General features: G+C 45.0%; 1 protein-coding gene across 1 annotated transcript in view; it reads left to right on the forward strand.

Annotated features, from left to right (window-relative positions):
* PCCB (propionyl-CoA carboxylase subunit beta) overlaps nucleotides 1–16393 on the forward strand; it is a 32799-nt gene extending 16406 nt beyond the window's left edge. The window contains exons 8-15 of the mRNA XM_068280391.1: nucleotides 1119–1239; nucleotides 1377–1458; nucleotides 4395–4518; nucleotides 7084–7191; nucleotides 8884–8984; nucleotides 11712–11810; nucleotides 12814–12913; nucleotides 16057–16393. Of these exons, the coding sequence (XP_068136492.1) occupies nucleotides 1119–1239; nucleotides 1377–1458; nucleotides 4395–4518; nucleotides 7084–7191; nucleotides 8884–8984; nucleotides 11712–11810; nucleotides 12814–12913; nucleotides 16057–16178 (857 nt within the window). The 3' untranslated portion in view covers nucleotides 16179–16393. The remainder of the gene's footprint in view (nucleotides 1–1118; nucleotides 1240–1376; nucleotides 1459–4394; nucleotides 4519–7083; nucleotides 7192–8883; nucleotides 8985–11711; nucleotides 11811–12813; nucleotides 12914–16056) is intronic.
* Nucleotides 16394–19971: the final 3578 nt, after the last annotated feature.

Consider the following 19971-nt stretch of genomic DNA (forward strand, 5'->3'; position numbering starts at 1 on the left):
CCAGCGAAAATGTAATGGAAGTCCGTCCCAATGGATGTTCTATTACTTTATCAACCGAATATTGATCAGCAAAGACCGTTCATTTTATGCAAGACGTGGGGGAGGGTGTGTGTGCACATGGCCAGCTGGGTATACAAGCAAGGATACACTTTCTTTGTATAATTTTTTTTTATTTTTTTTTTGTACCGCATCAAGCATTACAAAACTAGCGGCAATGTGGACTCTATTAAATAAGATCTCTAATGCAGTGTTCTATCCATGCTTTTTTTTAGCCGAGTGCCCCACCTGGCTAATTTTGGGGAGCACCCGGCTTTCACCCAATCCCATGCACACCTCCAGGACTTCTTATGAGCTGTTCCAACACTATGGAACTTCCTACCTCCCCTTATTAGGGTTTCCCCCTCCTTCAACATCTTCAAGAAAACCCTCAAAACTCACCTTTTTACTCTGGCCTACCCTCCCTCACTAGTGATTTAAACCCGCAGCTGAACTCTGGTCCCCTACCTTTCTTGTCCCTACCTCTCCCTCTAGATTGTAAGCCTTTGGGCAGGGTCCTCCTCCTTTTGAGTCCTACCTGATCACGCACCTCCATCACTGTACACCCATCCTATGGATCTGAGTGAACTCTTGCCTAATCTCCATGCTCCCTTCCAGTGACTGACTAAGCATTACCTGGTACTAATACTGTGCTGCATGTATTCCTGTATTGTCTTATTGCTGTATGTCTCCCCTAAACACTGTCAGTAACCTTAACTAATGTACAGCGCTGCGTAATATGTTGGCGCTTTATAAATAAAATAAATCCTCCTCCTATGCTGTAAGCAGAGTCAGCTGCCCCTGCATTCCACCTTCTCAGCTCACCTGGCTACAATGTCAAGCCACCCGGCTGGAAAACGTTTTTGAGAACACTGTAATGAGATGTGAGTTAGTACTGAGTGAGTAAAGGTGAAAATAATGGATATTGGGGAGATATCGATTGTTTACTACGTCTTATAGCGTAGGCTTGTCTAAATTTGTGGCAGTGAAGTATGAGGTAGTGGTAGCCAATAGAATAGACCTCTTTCTTCCATTTTTTATAGAATCATCAGGTTAATTCTCTTTTTCTTGTGGTCATACAGGGGTGGCTCATCGAGCTTTTGAAAATGATGTAGATGCTTTATTAAACCTACGGGAATTCTTTAACTACCTTCCACTAAGCAACAAAGATCCAGCACCAATCAGAGAGTGTCATGACCCCAGGTGAGCAATCTATATCCTGGCTGCACACAATTGTGTTCTATCACAGCCTTCAGTTACAGTTCTCTTGTACAGTGTTATGTGTGGTGACAACCGGTTTATTGAGATACTAATAATTGACTTTTCTTCCTGTCTGTCAGTGACCGCCTTGTGCCAGGATTAGACACTATAGTTCCCATGGAGTCCACAAAAGCCTACGACATGCTGGATATTGTCCATTCGGTAAGGCCTATTTTATACTAAGTAAGGTCTGTGCAGTTGGACAATGAATGTGAAATTCAGATAATGATCCCACTCAGCATTTAGGATTTGAAATAAATGGGCATTTTGGTGTAATAAAGAGGAATACCAAACTCCTGAAAACGCGCGCGCGCGCACACACGTACACACTTTAATGTCAGAACATTTGCAAAGTAGTTACATCTAGTAGGGGTATGGGGCAGCTATCGAATCACCTAACCATTAAAGCAGTGGTCCCCAACCTTTTTTGCACCAAGGACCGCTTCAGCATCAGGACATTTTTCCAGGGACCGGCGGTGCGTGCGAGTGACTGGAAAGAGGGGAGGGTGTCAGTGCATTACATAAAGAAGTCCTGGTAGCACCATCCCTACCCAACTACCACCATCATAACCCTTAGCAATTTGGAAAGATGTTCTGCTGTATAACCCACCAGCACAAGGTACATTTGATGCGACAGCCATTTGGTGAAAGAGAGGGGGATACTGTCTGGGCTTCCCTATCTACTGACACAGTCACCTCCAGCTTTTTCCCACCCCACAGCCCTTCCCTCCTTCTCACACTCACTTCGCCTTTCCTCACACTCACTTCGCCTTTCCCTCCTCCCCAGACTCACTTTCTTCCCTAAAAGCCTTCCATTCTTCCAGCAAAAGCTGCTCAGTGCTCACCTATGTGGCTGGTAATAGAGCAGTGTGTCCCAAACCAGTCATCCTCACTGCTGCCACCCAGTGGCTGCACAGACAGAAAGCATACTGCAATACAAATTACAAACACCAGGTAGCAGCAGTAACAATGGCTGCAGACTGCTCTGCTTTCCTAGTATCCTGCCAAGTTCAATGACTCACTCGCTATTTGCAGCTTCGGTCCGTGCACTTCAAAGTCAGATGAGCACGGCCCTGCCTAGCACATCCTGGGCCCGGCAGTGGGCTGGGGGTTGGGGACCCCTACATTAAAGGATACCCAAGGTGACATGATGATAGACATGGGTATGTACAGTGCCCAGCACACAAATAACTATGCGGTGTTCCTGTTTTTCTTTCCCTGCCTGAAAGGCTTAAAAATCAGGTATGTAAGTGACAGTTCCTGTGTGAGACAGCACTGTGTTAGACTACAATGTAACCCTCAGTGATAAGGCATTACAGTCCTAAAACACTTTCCTAGCAGAAAATGGCTTCTCAGAGCAGGAAAGAGATAAAAAGGTCAATGGTTCATAGATTTTAGCTCTGGCATACTTCAATGAATGAGTCGTTGAGCAGAAACAATGAAACAGTAAAAACTTAATGTAGATTTAAATATAAAATACAACTGTGGGATATCTTAAAAATTTATTTCTAGTAGAAGGATAGATGCAATTGTTTATCAGTTTATTTTCACCTCGGGTATCCTTTAAATCCAGTTTGCTGGTTAACTGGCTTTTTTTGGGGTCATTGTTGCTGAAAGTAGTTAGTAGAGGCATTCAGCAGTAAATGGCATTAGGACCTTCCACCACTGTACATTGTATCCCAAGTTCTGCTACCAAATCCTACAATACATAATTACCGGTACCACATTAGTGTGCAATAGACCTATTAGTGTGCAATAGTTGTTTTACCTTTTTATTTACATTGTAGTCATGCCCAATATCTGAATACCTACAGAAGGGATGGATTAATAGTACCACAGATGTTTGTGATGATGATTATTCTTGGATAATAGTAGAGTGTTGCATTGCTACGTCATAATGATGATGATGATTGATGATTATTGGACCAGCTGAAAGGCTCGCCAGTTAAACGCTGGGCCACTGTCCCCACACACATACGGCCGCTTTCCCCCACGCATGACGTGTTGTGTGCGCACACGACCGTAGATTCCTTTCTCCCCACCCTCCTGTGCTCTCTGAAGTCCATCTGTGTGCTGCGCATGTGTGCCAAGCACAACGCAGGGACACAGGAGGACACAGCGACGGACTTTATTATACAGCAAAATCTTGTTATAGTAAAATCTGATATAGTAAACATTCAAGTATAGTAAACTACCTCTCCAGGTCCTGGACAATCTCCATTCTAAGTCTATGGGAGCAACGCCTGGTATAGTAAAGTCTGATATAATAAAACTTTTGCTATAGTAAACATATTTTTTGGCCCCTACGTGACGCTGACTCAGTGTGAAACCCATGGTCAGCTGCTCTCTTCAGGCTGGTTGCAGGTGAGTTGATGCCTATTAACATTTGGAAGACAAAAAGAATGGCCCTGGATATACAGTACTGTACAAAAAAGCAGCCTGGGGAAAATGAGGAATAATGTGAACATAACCAAACAAGATGTAGAGTTACCACTTCATTCAACTTTGCAATCACCAATTAAAGTATCGTTACAGTCCTCCCATGGGATTGTACGCACTCACGGGTATCTCTTCCCTTGTTAGCGATGACACTACTGGTAGTGTGTGGAGCACAGTACAGGCTACTTTCACCTGTAGTGCAGATCAGTGTGGGCCTACTCACTGCAAAACGAAGGAGGGTGGAGAGGGGCGTGCTAAGTCCCGCCCACAGAGGTATCAGAGCCGCTCACAGGAAGCGAGTGACAGCCTCTGTTCAGTGACTGCTGAAATTCTTAATGAGCCCTGGATATTGTACTGGTGATCTGTCCAGCCTGACTGCAGCCCTAAGATATACTTAATCTTGTAGTCCACCAAATGTGCAAGTGCTTGTACTGTACCTCCAGTGGGAGGACAGAGTTGGCCCTTTGCAGCATAGAATGTACCAGGGCATGCTTGGCCATTTCTAGGACAATTTTATATAGTAAACTTCTAATATTGTTAACCACTTTTCCTGGGCCCTTGGAGGTTACTAGAATGAGTTTATACTGTATAGAATAAAAAAATTGTTGCATTGCTCTGTACTTTGGGTTATTGGATGTGATTTCTCCTTATCTCCTCAGATTGTGGACGAGAGAGAGTTCTTTGAGATTATGCCCAATTATGCCAAGAACATTGTTGTAGGCTTTGCTAGGATGAATGGCAGAACAGTTGGCATTGTTGGAAACCAGCCAAAGGTGGCATCAGGTAATCCAAGCTACTGCTTACAGAATAGCTGATCAAGAGATGAATAATTCAGATGCCTAACCAGAGCCAGTTCACATTGTTACCAATAATGAAATAGAGGTTTAAGCCTGAGTTCTGTCTTTGGGTCAGTAAATACATATGTATATTGCAATCCTTAAAGTAATCCTGTAGAGGGCAGTAAAGTGGTGGTAAGACCATATACAGCAGGGGTCAGGAACCTTTTTGGCTGAGAGAGCCATAAACGCCACATATTTTAAAAAGCAATTCCCTGAGAGCCATACAATGCGTTTCAAACTAGGACAGTAGTGCTCACATCCCTGTTGCCATGGTGATGTGTATACAGTTGATCCGCTGAGCAGCGGAAGTGTCAGACACATCTTCAGCTTCTCTTGGGTTTCAGCAACATCAGCAATTTCCAGAGCCAGACAGAAAAAATATCAATTAACGGCTAGCTAGCTGACTTAGGGGTTGATTCACTTTGTAGGATCTCGTTCTACAAAGTCACTGGACCTGACAGGGTCCAGATTGGGACAATTGGAGCAGCTGTTAGTTTTGGGGTAGCATGAGTAAGTGAGTAGTGCATGCTACAGCAGTAGGGTGTACTACTTTGATCATTTTACTTGCGCTGCCACACTGCGCTGCTTGAGCAGTGTAACCTAGTGAATCAACTGATTTGTATGTGAGCCAGATGTAGCCATCAAAAGAACCACATCTGGCTCCCGAGCCATAGGTTCCCTACCCCTGATATACAGGCTGTCCCCTACTTACAAATGACTTGTGTTACAATGTTTCAGAGATACAGAGTTGTCTTCTTGTACATAATATACACTACTGCATTTTGTATTACATAATTTTGTTGTTAAATGGTACAGTATTGTCTAAACTGTTATAAGTTGTTTAAAGCTCTTAAAAAGCACACTGAAAACAACCCAAAAAATAGTTATGTCTAAATCCAGAATCCTCCAAAAGTAAAACATTTATCAATATCTCATTGTAACATATGACTCCACTTACAAATTCAACTTACAAACACTCCTGGAACAGAAGTTGTTTGTAAGCAGAGGAGCTGCCTATATACTATATCAGGCATGGGAAAACTTGGCCCTCCAGCTGTTAAGGAACTACAAATCCCACAATGCATTTGCCTTTATGAGTCATGACTGTGGCTGTCAGACTCCTGCAATGCATTGTGGGACTTGCAGTTCCTCAACAGCTGGAGGGCCAAGTTTTCCCATGCCTGTACTATACAACCTTACTACCTCAGAAGCCCAGGCTGCTGCCACTGAGGCTCTGCGGAACTGCCAGTGGATCCCAGTCATGCCCTTGTGCTTCATGTTGTGGCCCTGCCTAGCCTCCTGGTGATATTGCCTAGGCACTGCACCAGTACCAAGGCCAGGCAGCTGTCAGGAGAAGGGGAATGGAGTTGATTGCCTAGTACATAGTCTAATAGTTGTCCATGTTAGGGCCCGTTTCCACTACCAGTGTTATGCAATCTGTTTCTGATTGGTAAGCAAAACGCAGTGAAATGAATGTAAACCATGGCAAACCTTTTCATTTGCAACACAATTTTATCCTAAATGCAATTGCCGTCCTGCTACATTTTGTATAGGAGCGCAGGGAAATCGCATAGCATTCACACCACACTGCAATTTATTTTTTATTTTCCTGCAATTCGGATATTGATACTGTTGTGTCTTTTGTTCCTTTTTCCTGGTGCAAATTTCGAAAGCATTGCAGTTGTGCCGTATATCCAGCAGATTGCAGTAGTTGATATTGGCAAGAAACTCCATCCGGTTTCTGTGTGGTAAAGGGCCCGCCCTAAGGTGTTAATTTATGCAGCTTTGAATTGAACCAATCAGACCTCTGCAACTAATAAGTCCAATTCCAAGTTTTCCATACATTTGCATTATTAGCGTAACACAGACCATCCTACTCCTTAGTAAAACTAGTAAGATAAAAAACACAGGGACACCGGGAGCCCAATATCGTGTATTATCGTTGTGTGAGATGATCTACTGAAGATAAAATATACTCACAATTCAGGGTTGCTATTCAGGCAACCACCATCAGAACATGTGGAGAAGTACCGTCTCCACTCGGCCTTGTCCGGTCGCTGCTCCCAAAAAGTACTACTATAATAGCGAGCTTATAGTAAGTATAACCCCACTCAATGGGGTAGAAATGGGTATCAATACACTGTAGGAGGCGCCCTTAATAGAGTGCTGTTTAGCCAGAGAAGTACAGCGTGGGCGCCCACGCTGTACTTCTCTGGCTAAACAGCACTCTATTTGACCCGAGGAAGCGACTTGTGGTCGCGAAACGCGTTGTCTATCCATTGTGCTTTAATAAACCCAATTTTATGATTTACGTGTGTACGAGCCTTCATAACAGGTAAGACACACTATACTTACCTATGATTTGGTTATATATGTCATAACGAGATTAAGGGCGCCTCCTACAGTGTATTGATACCCATCCTACTCCTTGGTGGTCTCACCAGTAGATAGATAGGTACACCGTAACCCGCTGTGTGTAGCATTACCTCCAGCCCTTCTTGTCTTACAGGCTGCTTGGATATTAACTCTTCGGTTAAAGGGGCTCGCTTTGTGCGATTCTGTGACGCCTTCAATATACCCATCATCACGTTTGTTGATGTGCCAGGATTCCTGCCAGGTAATTCTTCAGCACTGTAACATGCTACACAACATATTGCCTCGCAAGACTATATCAGTACTTAGCGTCACATGTAAATGTACAATAACACATTGGGCCTGATTCATCAAGCTGCGCTGCAGAGTAGCGCCAGCTCAGTGCACACTATGCTGCAGTAGTGCAGCATAGCAAGCGCTGGTAACTTACCCGCGCTCCTTGTAACTAACGTCCACTCCACTCATCCCGCCCTGGGTGCCTTCGGGTCCAGTGGCTTTATAGGACGTGATTCCTGCATGTTGATTGGCCCAATCGGCTGCCTGTCAAATTTGATTTGTTGCTCAGATCATGTGCCAAAGCAGGAAATGATCCCAGCTAGCAGGATTCAACACTAGTATATTTCCTGCAGGCTTTTTAACCTAGACGTTTGCGACTACCTTCTAGAGAGAGACCTAATTTGTGCAATTTAAGTGGTGAATGCTCACTGAGCCCTGCTTCAGGCTCATGTTAATAAAAAGTTAACAGAAAAATTCTTATCAGATTGGCCAGGTTTGCAATGCGGATATCCTCTGTAAATGTCATATGCAGCTAGTGTAGACTGGAGGAGTCTGTGAACTGTCCAGACTCCTCCCTCTATACCTTCATGAACCATAAGAGGTAGTTGCACTAGAGCACCACCCAGTCTTTTTTTTTTTTTTCCCCAGTGAACAAGTTCTGACCCGGTCTATCTCCTCTCTGTGCTACATATGAGGGAGCAGAGGGAGGGGGTGGGTGGAGACAGGTAATGGCTCTGTGAGCAGAGGGAAATTCTCTGGAACAGCTGACTCAAACATGAAAGTTGTGTGAGAGGGCGGAGTCCCCTATTCACCTTTAATAAGAATGAAAGCGTTAGGAGGGTGATCTAGGGCAATATCAGTCTTCCGTTTAGAGACAATGGGCTCTATTCATAAAACCTTACCGCAAGTTTTCCGCTCAAAACAGCGGATTTTCCCGTCCATTTAGCAAAGTGGGCATTCATAAAAGCTGTTCCCGCATGAAAATCTACAATCCCCCAGCAGAGCGAGAAATTTCCGCCTTCTCTAGATTTATCTAGAAAAAAGTAACAAAATGGCCATTCATAAAGATTAGAGGAAGCCGTATGTGGACGGGAAATACCGCTTCCTCTGATTTTGCGGATTACATACAAGTGAATGGGACAGACCTCCCAGAGAGAGCAGTGCACGGAGAGACTCTGCCGGCTGAAGTGTTTCCGCATGCCTTCCGACAGCTTACCACCAGCCTTCAGCGGGAGATCTCCGCTCTTGCATCGCAGCTGGCAAGATTTTTTTGAATGACCACCCAGAAGTGTAAAATACCGCTGCGGTATTTTACCTCTACGAGTATTTACGCAGCAAGTTTTTTATGAATAGAGCCCAATGACCTTGATTTAAGAAACTTTTCTCCTGAGTTTTTTTTGTTGAGATTTTGCTATCTTTTTTTTACAGAACACACTTTTGGCACTTGACAAGTGAAAAAATACTAAAAAATAAAAATATTCAATTTTTTTTTTAATTTTGTACAACTTGCATGAATGGCCATTTTCTTGCTAGAGCCAAATAAGGGTAGTCATTGACAAGGTGTGATCTATTTCCTGTAAGGGAACATGGTGAAGTTCATTGAATGTGGGTCAGTGGTACACTGTGTGCTATCATGAAGCTGATGTGTTGTGTTGCCCAGGTACTGCCCAGGAGTATGGAGGAATCATCCGGCACGGAGCAAAGCTGCTGTACGCTTTTGCTGAAGCCACGGTCCCCAAGATCACAATCATTACTAGAAAGGTGAGAACATGACGTCTTACTGGATTTTATGCACTCCTCAAAGTAAAAAAAGCTTGTGCCACAGCAAAGCCCTGGGCATCATATGGACAGAAACTGAGGGATGCTGGCGATACTGAGCATCTGAAAGAATACAACCCTCCTCTTTTTATTCAAGGGAAAATTTTTTTTTCTTTAGGGCGATCCTGAAGCAACCTAAAAAGACAGATAAGATTGAGATTGCCTAAGCAGAAGGAAGGTTCTGGATCTGATAGAGCCTCCTAGTCCTCTCTCTGTGCCCTTCTTCCACTACTGTCCCCCTGGTGAAATGATTCGACCAGCAGCCTTTGAAAGTACTCACATCCCCCAAACGCTTCTGAGGCCGGCTTCACACTGCAAACTGGAAGTGTGGTGCGGCAGCCGCGCCACCAGAAATGGGCATTCGGGAATACCGCGCCTGGCCAAGCACGAAGTGCCGCGCCCTAGCGGTCAGTTCCTGCTTCGGGGTATTTGGAAGTGCACGGAAGCGTATTGTAAAAACACGCTTCCGCGTATGCGCGCCACAGTGTCGTGTCAGAAAAAAAGACTAATATGACTTCCAGGCCGACACATATGCCTGCAAGTCTCCGCAGAAGCCGCGCGGTAACGAAGTTCTGGACCAGCGTCAGATCGAGGGCTTCTGGTGGACCGCAACACAGGTAATATGAACGACCCCATAGGTTTGCAGTGGAGTGCAGTAGCGGTGCGTCAGTCTGGCGCACTGCCCCAGTGTGAAAGGGCCCTCAAACTTTCCAGGGAGGCTAGAAGGCAAGAATATTGTAAGTGGAACGAGGAGATGGAGAGAGGAGTGGGGAAGGCTCTATGAGATCCAGAGCCTTCCTTTCTCTTGGGAGAGTAAGGGCTGGTGCACACCAAGAGCGGTTCTGAGCGCTTTTAAAAACGCTTCGCTAATATATTCCAATGGGATGGTGCACACCAGAGCGATTTGTTCTTTCCCCAAACGCAAACTCGGGTCCTGCAGCATTTCTGAGGCGATTCAGCCTCCATGTTAAGTATAGGAAAGTGGAAAAGCGATAGATCAGAGCGATATTCCAAGCGTTTGTTACAGAAGCTATTCAGTTACAGCTCTACTGTAACAAAAAATAAAACACTGTACACCAAAACGCCACAAGAAACGCTAGGCACATGCTTACAATATTGTTAGGCACATTCTTAGCATCGCCTTAAAAAATCACTTCAAAAAGCGCGTTTTTTGGAGTGCGCCTTTTTTTTCTTTTTTTTACATTTAGGTCACTTCATGTTTGCTTTAAGTCAGGAGCCACACATGAGTTTTCCTGCAATTAGAATTCTCAGTAGAACAGGCGACCCATGTAAATCTAATGTGAATTTTTACATGCAGCTAGAAAACTTGCCTGGGGTCAAAAATATTTTTTTATTTTTTTTTGCAAAACAAACTTTGCCTTTTGATTGTAATAGCAGTAAAGGAATAACCTTCACACGGCACATTTTATATCCACCCATCAACTGAAAATCATGGTGGCCATAAAAATACTTTGGCATTTCAAAACCACCTGCTGCAGGTAAGAGGTTTGTTTGCTGATTGGAAGAACTTTGAAATGAAAACTGTAACTTAAGTAAGAAAAGAGCAAAAGTAGATGGAAGATTGTGTGTCCTCCAGAGGCTTCCCATATCCACCTCCAGACCACTGATCCAGCGCGGGGACCTCCTGGAAGTTTGCTCCCGCCCATGAACGAGTGTGACCGCGCTGTGCAGGCACAACGCCTTGCTCCTGAGCAGTAGCACAAAGTCACTCAGGCTCAGCAGAAAGAGCATAGCCCGATCAGCTCTGTGCTATTTACACATGTGCTGTGCAAGGCTGCCTGCACAGTGCGACCACTCATATTCATGGGGAGGGGGGGGGGGGCAGGGCTGGATCGGTTTAGGAGGATGGGGGGAAGCCTCTGCATTATTCAGAAGCTTCCCTCTACTGAGCTACCTATCTGGGGCACTTTTTCCCCCCACAGGTACACTTTACGGGCTCGTTCACACCTAGGGCAATTTCGCTATTTTTTAAGTGCCAGCGATTTGCAAAATCACTCTGAAAGAGCTTGTGCAATGATTCCCTATGAGAGTGTTCACATCTGAGCGGTTCGTTTCCGCTCAGCAAAGCGCTGCCTGTACCATTCTTTTGCTACAATGGAAGGTATAGGAAAAGAGTAAAACACTCACAAAATTGCTTTGTGCGTCAATTGCATTTGCGCTTTGCTGAATAAATACATTGTATTTATTCATTTCCGGGTCCGAGTTCACTTCCTGACTTGCGCCAGGAAGTGAAAAAACAAATCGCTCTGCAAAAGTGCTTTGACAAGCGCTTAACACAATCGAAACGCGCAGGTAAGCGCTGGGAGGAGAAAAAAATGCACAAAAAAATCGAAACTCACTGGCGGCGGATGTGAACAAAGCCTAATACAATCATTTTGTTTGATGGATGCATTCTATCACCTAAGAGTCTAGTTAGTTTTGTGAAAAAGCATTGCTTATGGTCACAGAAATATGTTACAATATGTTGGAAAACCTCGTCCTGTAGTGACTGTCACAAGCTGATGGTGTCCAGATCTGATTTCATGCTAAAGATAGAGGATTATCATGGCTTGGCAGTACATGTTGGTATGCACATCCTGTTGCCATGTAAAGTCTGAAGCTGCGGATTGAGTGGTGGTAAAAGTGACTATTTTTCTTCCTGTATTGCAGGCATACGGTGGTGCCTATGATGTCATGAGTTCAAAGCACCTGAGAGGTGACGTAAACTACGCCTGGCCTACAGCAGAAGTTGCGGTTATGGGGGCAAAGGTAACCTCTTGATTGATAATGCCCAAGATATAGTAATATCAGGGAAGATGCTTTCATGTTCTGCATTTGCTCTTCGTCTTGTGGTAACACTATAGTTACTTATTTAGTGAAACAGACTAAACGGCAAGCTCATGGTGAACCAGAACTCGTTGGGGTGTGTAAGGGGCTACAATGGTCCTAAAAAAAACCCTTACTAAAAAGCATGGAAAACAAACGTTTGCTTTCTTAAAACAGAAAGTATTTGCGAAAATTCAGGTTGGAGTGAGCTTGAGATGTCTCCCAGTGCATCACTGCTGAATATATGCAAATCATCCATTATTGCCCTTAGAAGTTAAACACACCTCCAGATCCGCTGGAATGCAATGATGTGTCAGCTTGTAATTAGTACAGAGCCACAATGATCCAGCATGCATACAGACTGTTTCGGATTGGTTTTTCCTCATCAGTGCATGGCATGGCTTAATTTGGCTCTATGGAGTAGGACTTGAAACACCTAGAGGTAGACTAACCAGCAAGCTCCTGGTGAACCAGAACTCGTTGGCGTGTGAGGGGCTACAATGGTCCTAAAAGCCCCCTTACTAAAATCCATGGAAAACAAGTTTCCTTTCCTAAAGGAATACTGTAGGGGGTCGGGGAAAAATTAGTTGAACTTACCTGGGGCTTCTAATGATCCCCCGCAGACATCCTGTGCCCGCGCAGCCACTCACCGATGCTCCGACCCCGCCTCCGGAGGCGGGCCGGAGCATCGGTGAGTGGCTGCGCGGGCACAGGATGTCTGCAGGGGACCATTAGAAGCCTCGGGTAAGTTCAACTCATTTTCCCTGCCCCCCCCCTCCTACAGTATTCCTTTAAAACAAAGTATTTGCAACAATTCAGGTGATGTAATGGAGAGATCCATGGTTATTTGTAAACTCTAGCCTTTGTACAATTATATAGACCAATAGTATTGGTTGTGGATGGGTGTTTTTGTTTGTTATTGATAAAAGCTTACCTTATTCTCCAGGGAGCTGTACAGATCATATTCAGAGGAAAGGAGAACCAGGCAGAGGCAGAAGCTGAATATGTGGAGAAGTTTGCCAATCCCTTCCCTGCAGCTGTCAGAGGTGAGACTTATGCTACCTCCGCATGTCCTGTCACAGATCAGCTCATGCACAGATGTCTGTAGAGGTTAGGGTGTGTACACACATTCAATTTTCATTAACCATTTTTTGCCACTTGCATGTAGTATGAGAGCTGATATACACAAGACTGTTCATAGTATTCAAAATCTTTTGGCCCTTGTACTACATGGAGGTGGTAAAATTGACCATTCAAAATTGGATGTTAAGCCCTGGTACACACTTTTTTTTAATTATGATTTGCCAATCTGTGACCAATTTTTACCACCTACATGTAATATAAGGGTCAACAGATATTGACTATTAGATTGTGCAGGTAAACTCTTATAGTACGTGGTAAAATTGGTCAGTGATTGGCCAGTTTATAATTGAAATTATGTACCAGGCTTTACTCTAGAGCAGGGGTGTCAAACTCAAATACGAAGTGGGCTGAAATTGAGCTCTGGGACCAACTCGCGGGCCATCCCCAATGTCTAGTGGCCACCTCTCTCCCTTATAAAATTCCATGGTATCTAAATGTCCCCCTCCATTCCCTAGTACCCCCTCCTTCCTCTGTACGATTCCCTGGTGTCTAGAGGCACTCATCCTTCATCTATACAATTCCCTGATGTTTAGTGGCCCTCGCTCCCCATAGTTCCCTGGTGTCTGGTGGCCCCCTCCCTCTCCTATACAGTTCCATGGTATCTTGTGCTTTCCCCCTCCCTATTTGGTTTTCCTGGGGATCTAGGGCTTACCCTCCAACATAGCTTCCCTGGTGGTCCTAAGTGGGCCAAACACAATGCGAAGTGGGGAAACCACCGGAGGGCCAAATCTGATGGCTCCCATGGGACAGAGTTGGACTGTCTTAAGCCATGCAGATGATTGGTGGTTGCCTATTTATTCAGACTTGACTCCAAGGGAATAAAGTAAATGAAATGTAAGTGCACATACTTATTTACTTCTAGGATGCAGTCATGCGTGTTTTGCTTCTGACTAGAGATAGTCAATGAGATGCAAACGATCCCAAGCTGATGCAGGATTATGCAAATTCTGTATAAAAAATTGTGCAGGATTTGATTGGTCTAATTTCAAGCTGTATAAGACCATTATAATAATAATCATCCAAACATTTGTATAACTCTGTTCTCCTGTCGGACTCAAAGCACTCAAGACAGAGCTGCAGCCACTGGAATGTGATCAAGGGGCCACCCTGCGGTGTTAGGGAGTCTTGCCTTGAACTCTTTACTAAATAGGTACTGACCCTAGCCAGGATGGCAAACCCTGGTCTCCCATGTCAAAGGCAGAGCCCTTAACCGGTACACTATACAGCCACTTTTCAGACGGGCAACTGTCAGCTACTCTCCTGTACTGGCCTGGGTGCTTGTTAGCACTTGGTAGTGGTACTACACCTGGTAACACCACTCCGTGTCAACGTTTCACACTTGTGGTGTTACCACTGCAATTAAATTGCACCCGCATAACACTGGCAGGTGGCAGATGTGATGCTGAACTGCTTGGCAAACGTTCAGTTGTCTGTCTGAAAGTGGTCTGAATGTGCACACAAAATTTGCATAATCCTACATTCGCTTATTATTAGCATCTAATTAACCATCCCTTCTTCTGTGTCCAATCTAGAGTCTGAGATGCAAGTCCGAATTGATGCTGCATTATACAAATTCCGTATGCAAATGTATGCAGCTTGAAAAAGGACCAATCTTATTCCACCTTGGTGGGATTTGATTTAGCCCATTTTCAGGCGGCATACATCTGTATATAAAATGTGCATAATTCTGCGTTAGCAGGCTTCTGAAGTCCTGGCTACCAGCACACGTGGAGAGGAAAACATGCATCAGAGAGGTTGTTCGCTTTGGGTAGAAGTGTGAGTTGATGGGCAACTGGTAAAGAAAATAAAGGGTGTAGGATCTGAGAAGTGAGAAGACCTGTTTATAGTTGGCTATTTTTTTACATAAATTTAAATTTTTGTTTTTACAAAACCATGAAGGGCAATTTTACACTGCCCTATCCATCTCTATATATACCGTCTGAACTGGCCCTCAGTTTAGCAGCAGCATTCAGCAGCACTGGGTGATGTTACAGTGCAGTCTGAATATAAGGGTATGCAGTGTTCTCCCCAGAAATTATTTCCAACCGGGTGGCATGAAATAGTAGCCGGGTGGCATGAAAAAGTAGCCGGGTGGGGCAAGATGAGAGAATGCAGGACCGCTGCTTCTCTGCACAAGTCTGCTTACAGCATAGGAAGAGGTGAGTTGATAACAGCCGGGTGGTCACCAAAACTAGCCGGGTGGAGCACCCGGCTAAAAGAGCCTGGGGAGAACACTGGGTATGCATATAGCATGTGTTGTGCAAGGATATTTTTTTTTTTTATTTCTTTCTAGTTGAAGATGTGTTGAGTTTTCGAGTAAGTGAAGAAGATATTGAGATAGTCAAGGATACACCATGTACTGCGCTTTAAGGAAACATCAGGGAAAATAATGTATAGCAGATTTACTTACCTGGGGCTTACTCCGGCTGCGCTGCTCAGTCAAGCTCCTGTCAGCGGGAGCGTTTTGCGCAGGGGCAGAAGTATTGTGCCTGTGCAGAACACTCCTGGCGCAGCTGCTTCGGCACACGCAGCAGCTGCGACCTCACCGGGTCGGTGGCTGCTACAGAGGGGACCCCGGGTGACCCACTGAGAGCAGAGCTGTGGCAAAGGACACCTAAGATTCCAGGGGCTGGAGAAAGCTCCAGGTAAATGAATCTGGTTTACATTTTCCCTGATGTTTCCGGTTAGAGCAATACCATTGATTTGGGTGTGGTCAGTTTATAGCTGATGACTGGAAGTGAAATAAAGTAATAACCTGGATTAGATTGTAGATATAGCTGAAGGAGAGAAGGGGCCCATGGACTGAGCCTTTAGGGGCTTCAATAGGGAGGGTGGAGAACTTACTTCCTATAGACGGAGGAAGTGAGCTCAAGACCCTAACCAAAGAAAAAAAAAAAAGCCTGGACTGTCAGAAAATACAAATGGGATCCCAGTTCAACATAAAAAAAAAAATCAAATCTACACTACAAGGGTATATTGTTACATGGATTGTGGTTTTGTTGTGATTACTTATGGTAATTAGCTGAATTTTTTTTTTTTTCACCAGGATTTGTTGATGACATCATCCAGCCGTCTAGCACTCGCAGGCGCATCTGTCGTGACCTTGAAGTACTTGCAAGTAAACAGCAAGTCAATCCATGGAAGAAGCATGCCAATATCCCTCTATGAGGTGGAAGTGCTCAGGCACAACTCGCTACATTCCTGTCTAGGAAATGGCCAGATCACAAGACAGATTGGTTTGTGTCAAACTATAACAAAATACTGGTAATGTCCATGCGGCAGGAGATGATTTCCTGCAAACTCCGCTTATGAATGTCTTCTGTAACTAATTATTTAAAATATGGCTTAATTGTAAAGTTAATAAACTATTACATTTGAAACTATGCTTACATGTGCTTTGAGTAAAATGTAATGTGCTGTTCATTATCATATCAGTATAGAAGGGCAAAGGTGAAACAATTAGCAATTTGTTAAGCCAACACAGATGTCGGCCTAATGTGGCATCATTAATCTGTGCTTGGAACGTCCCAGATAATTCCATATTTTGCATTCATTACTTAAAGGGAACCTAAACTGATGCAGAAAATTAGTTTCTTACCTGGGGCTTGTACCGGCCCCTTGCAGTCACCCTGTACCTGCACCGGTACTTACCAATCCTCCAGTTCCCGCCGTGTGTTTTGATTCTGCCAGTTGATAGCCGTGCACGTCCTTGTTCACACGCCAATCACCAGGAACAAGCTGCGCAGACGCAGTAGAGATTTTACCGTACTATGCCTGCACAGGACACTCCCGGTGACAGGAGCGCAAACGAGGGCTGTGCAATTGCCATAGACTGGCTCAGTCTGCAAAATTAAAACTGGGACTGGAGGATCGTTTAGTACTGGCACCAGGTGACTGCAGGGGGCTGGTAGAAGCCCCAGGTAAGATTAAACCTTTTTTTTCTGCAGCAGTTTAGGTTACATTTAAAGGGACTCCGAGCACCTCTCATGGACAGACAACTTCCAACAAAGTCGTGCTATGACCCCTCTGGAGGAGCCTCTTGCAATGGCCATGCGTGTCACTTCCTTGTCCTGCTTCATTCAGTGATGCACTTCTCTAACAGAGAAGACAGGGGTGACCCGGAAGTTATAACATAGCCAAGATGGCAGCCGCAATTTTGAAATTGAATGAAAACTATTTGGTGTAGAACGGCGATTCAGGCATCAAATGAAAGAGCACAAGCTACAGAAAGAAATGCATCTTTAAGTATTTTGCAGTACTGGTCGGAGTCTGAGGCATGCCCATGAGAGGTGCTCTGATTTCCTTTAAAGGACACATGATAAAAAAAAATAAAAATGTATACATACCCTGGGGGCTTACTCTATCCCCCTTCAGGCTGATCACTCCCTCGTGGTTCCCTAGATTATCCGCTAGGACTGGTAATTCCTTGTCAGAGGGGCCACACACACCCTATCACGCTCCCACTGCTGGGGGTATTCAGTACTACTGCACAGGTGCTTAACGGTCCTGTGGCAGGACTGCGCTTTTACTTACCGGTGGATTTACCGGGCTGCCTAGCGGAGGAATGAGGCGACCTGGAAAGACGGCGAGAGAGTGATTAGCCTGAAGGAGGAAGCCCCAGGTATGTTACTTTTTTTCAGGTACACTTTTTAATGTGGTAAGAGCAGAGTCAAGCTCATTGCTGTCCACCCTTTAGAGAATTCGGGATGTTCCTCTGTGGAGGGTTAGAATTACTATAAAACACAACTACTTACTAGTTCACTAATTTTAATTACAATCTACCACAAACTCTTGCATTTAGACATTTTATATACATTTTTTCCTTTCAATTACGGATGGTCAGCAATTCCAAGCAGATGCAGGATTTTGCAAATTCTGTACACATTTAGGGCTGGTTCACACGGGCTTCTGCCAAGCTTTTACACGTTCAAAAGGTGGCGTTTAGACGTTAGCTTAGGAAGGCTTTTGGAAAGCCTTCAAGGCTAGCGGTTCGGGTCCCTACACTTGTTTACTGCTTCTGAAAGCTACAGGTTGCTGGGATCTACTGCCAGACTTTCATGAAAGCCTGCAATAGTTTGTCCTGAACACTCCCACTCACTTGAATGGGACGGCGTAAAATGCGTAAAAATGCTGGCAGTAAACACCAGGAAAGCATCTATGTGATACAGCCCTTACACAGTTTGAGAATAGACCAAATTCCACCTTGGTGGTATCTCTGTTAATCCATTTTGATGCTGCAAACCTTTTTCATACAAAATTTTCATAATCCTTCAACTCAGTTTTTACATCTCATTGACAATCCCTATAAGAAGTTATCAACTCACCAAAAAAAAAAAAAGAAATTTTCCTACAGCAGGCTTCTTATTAAGTAGATTGTGATACATGTACTAGTACAGGCATGGGCAAACTTGGCCCTCCAGCTGTTGAGGAACTAAAAGTCCCACAATGCATTGCAGGAGTCTGACAGCCACAGTCATAACTCAAAGGCAAATGCATTGTGGGATTTGTAGTTCCTTAACAGCTGGAGGGCCAAGTTTGCCCATGCCTGGTTTATATTCTCTTTGACTTGAATGAGCTTAGTGCACCATGCTGTCCTGAAGATTTGCCACGCAGTGAAGAGGAATATCATATTGCAAGGTGGGAAGCCATACATTGAGAAGCATTATTTGCTGCTGATGATTAAAATTTTCCCAGACACTGATCATATTGTGACTATTTGCAAACCGCTGTTCCATTTAGCTTACTGATGGGAACTCTCTGATATTTATATAATTGACTGGCAGCTTGTGGTAATCAGACGAAATCCCGCTGCAGTTGTGGCTGTTGGTAATCACTGATGGGCTGCCGCTGTGCATGTGCTGCAGCTGAGGCTTGTGGTAATCACTAGTGTTAATCAAATACCTAGATATTCGGGTTCGGATAAGCTCGGCCGAACATGGTCCAGATGTTTGGGATATTCGGCCGAACACAGAGCCTAATTGAAGTCAATGGAGACCAGAGCATGGGGCATGCTCGGGTCTCCATTGCCTTTAATTAGGCTCGGTGTTCGGCCGAATATCCTAAACATCTGGACCATGTTCGGCCGAGCCGATCTCGAATATCTAGGCGTTCGTTCAACACTAGTCAGGGGCGTCTCACCCACCAGGCAAGTATAGGCGGTTGCCTGGGGCGCCATGAGGTGGTAAGGCGCATTCCCCCGCCGCTGCTACCTTGACCATGTTTTTTTTTTTATATTATCTCCCGACTCAGTCCCCGGTGCTCGGCACGCTACCATGTGCTCAGCAGTGCCTCCACCTCCACTTCTCCCCAGCCAATAGAGCAATCAATACTGCTCTTCTCTGCCAGGCTCCTTCTTTAACCTCTTGCCGACCGCGTCACGCCGGTAGGCGTGGCCGCGGCGGCAGCCCCAGGACCGCCTAACGCCAATTGGCGTAAAGTCCTGGGGCTCTGTTTAGCATCTCCTGCTTGGGGGGCGGAGCTCCGCCCCGCCTTCAGTCTTCGAGCGGCTATTGCCGCTCGGGAGACTGTTAGACGCCGCGATCGCCGTCTATTTACTCTGTGCAGCGCTGCGATCAGCAGCAGCGCTGTACTGGGGACAAGAGAGCGATCGGCTCTCATAGGCAGAAGCCTATGACAGCCGATCGCCGTAATTGGCCGGCTGTGGGGAGGGAGCGAGGGAGGGAAGGGATTTAAAGGAAGAGGGTTTTTTTTTTAAAAAGCGGCAACACAAATATTTATTTAAAAAAAATAAACATGGGGGAGCGATCAGACCCCACCAACAGAGAGCTCTGTTGGTGGGGAGAAAAGGGGGGGGGGGGAAATCACTCGTGTGCTGTGTTGTGCGGCCCTGCAGCTTGGCCTTAAAGCTGCAGTGGCCTTTTAAACTAAAAATTGCCTGGTCACTAGGGGGGTTTAGCCCTGCACTCCTCAAGAGGTTAAAGCCGTGCTCCTTGTTCTCAGT

The sequence above is a fragment of the Hyperolius riggenbachi genome, chromosome 4, assembly GCF_040937935.1.
Source record: "Hyperolius riggenbachi isolate aHypRig1 chromosome 4, aHypRig1.pri, whole genome shotgun sequence".
In the NCBI taxonomy this organism is placed as follows: domain Eukaryota; kingdom Metazoa; phylum Chordata; class Amphibia; order Anura; family Hyperoliidae; genus Hyperolius; species Hyperolius riggenbachi.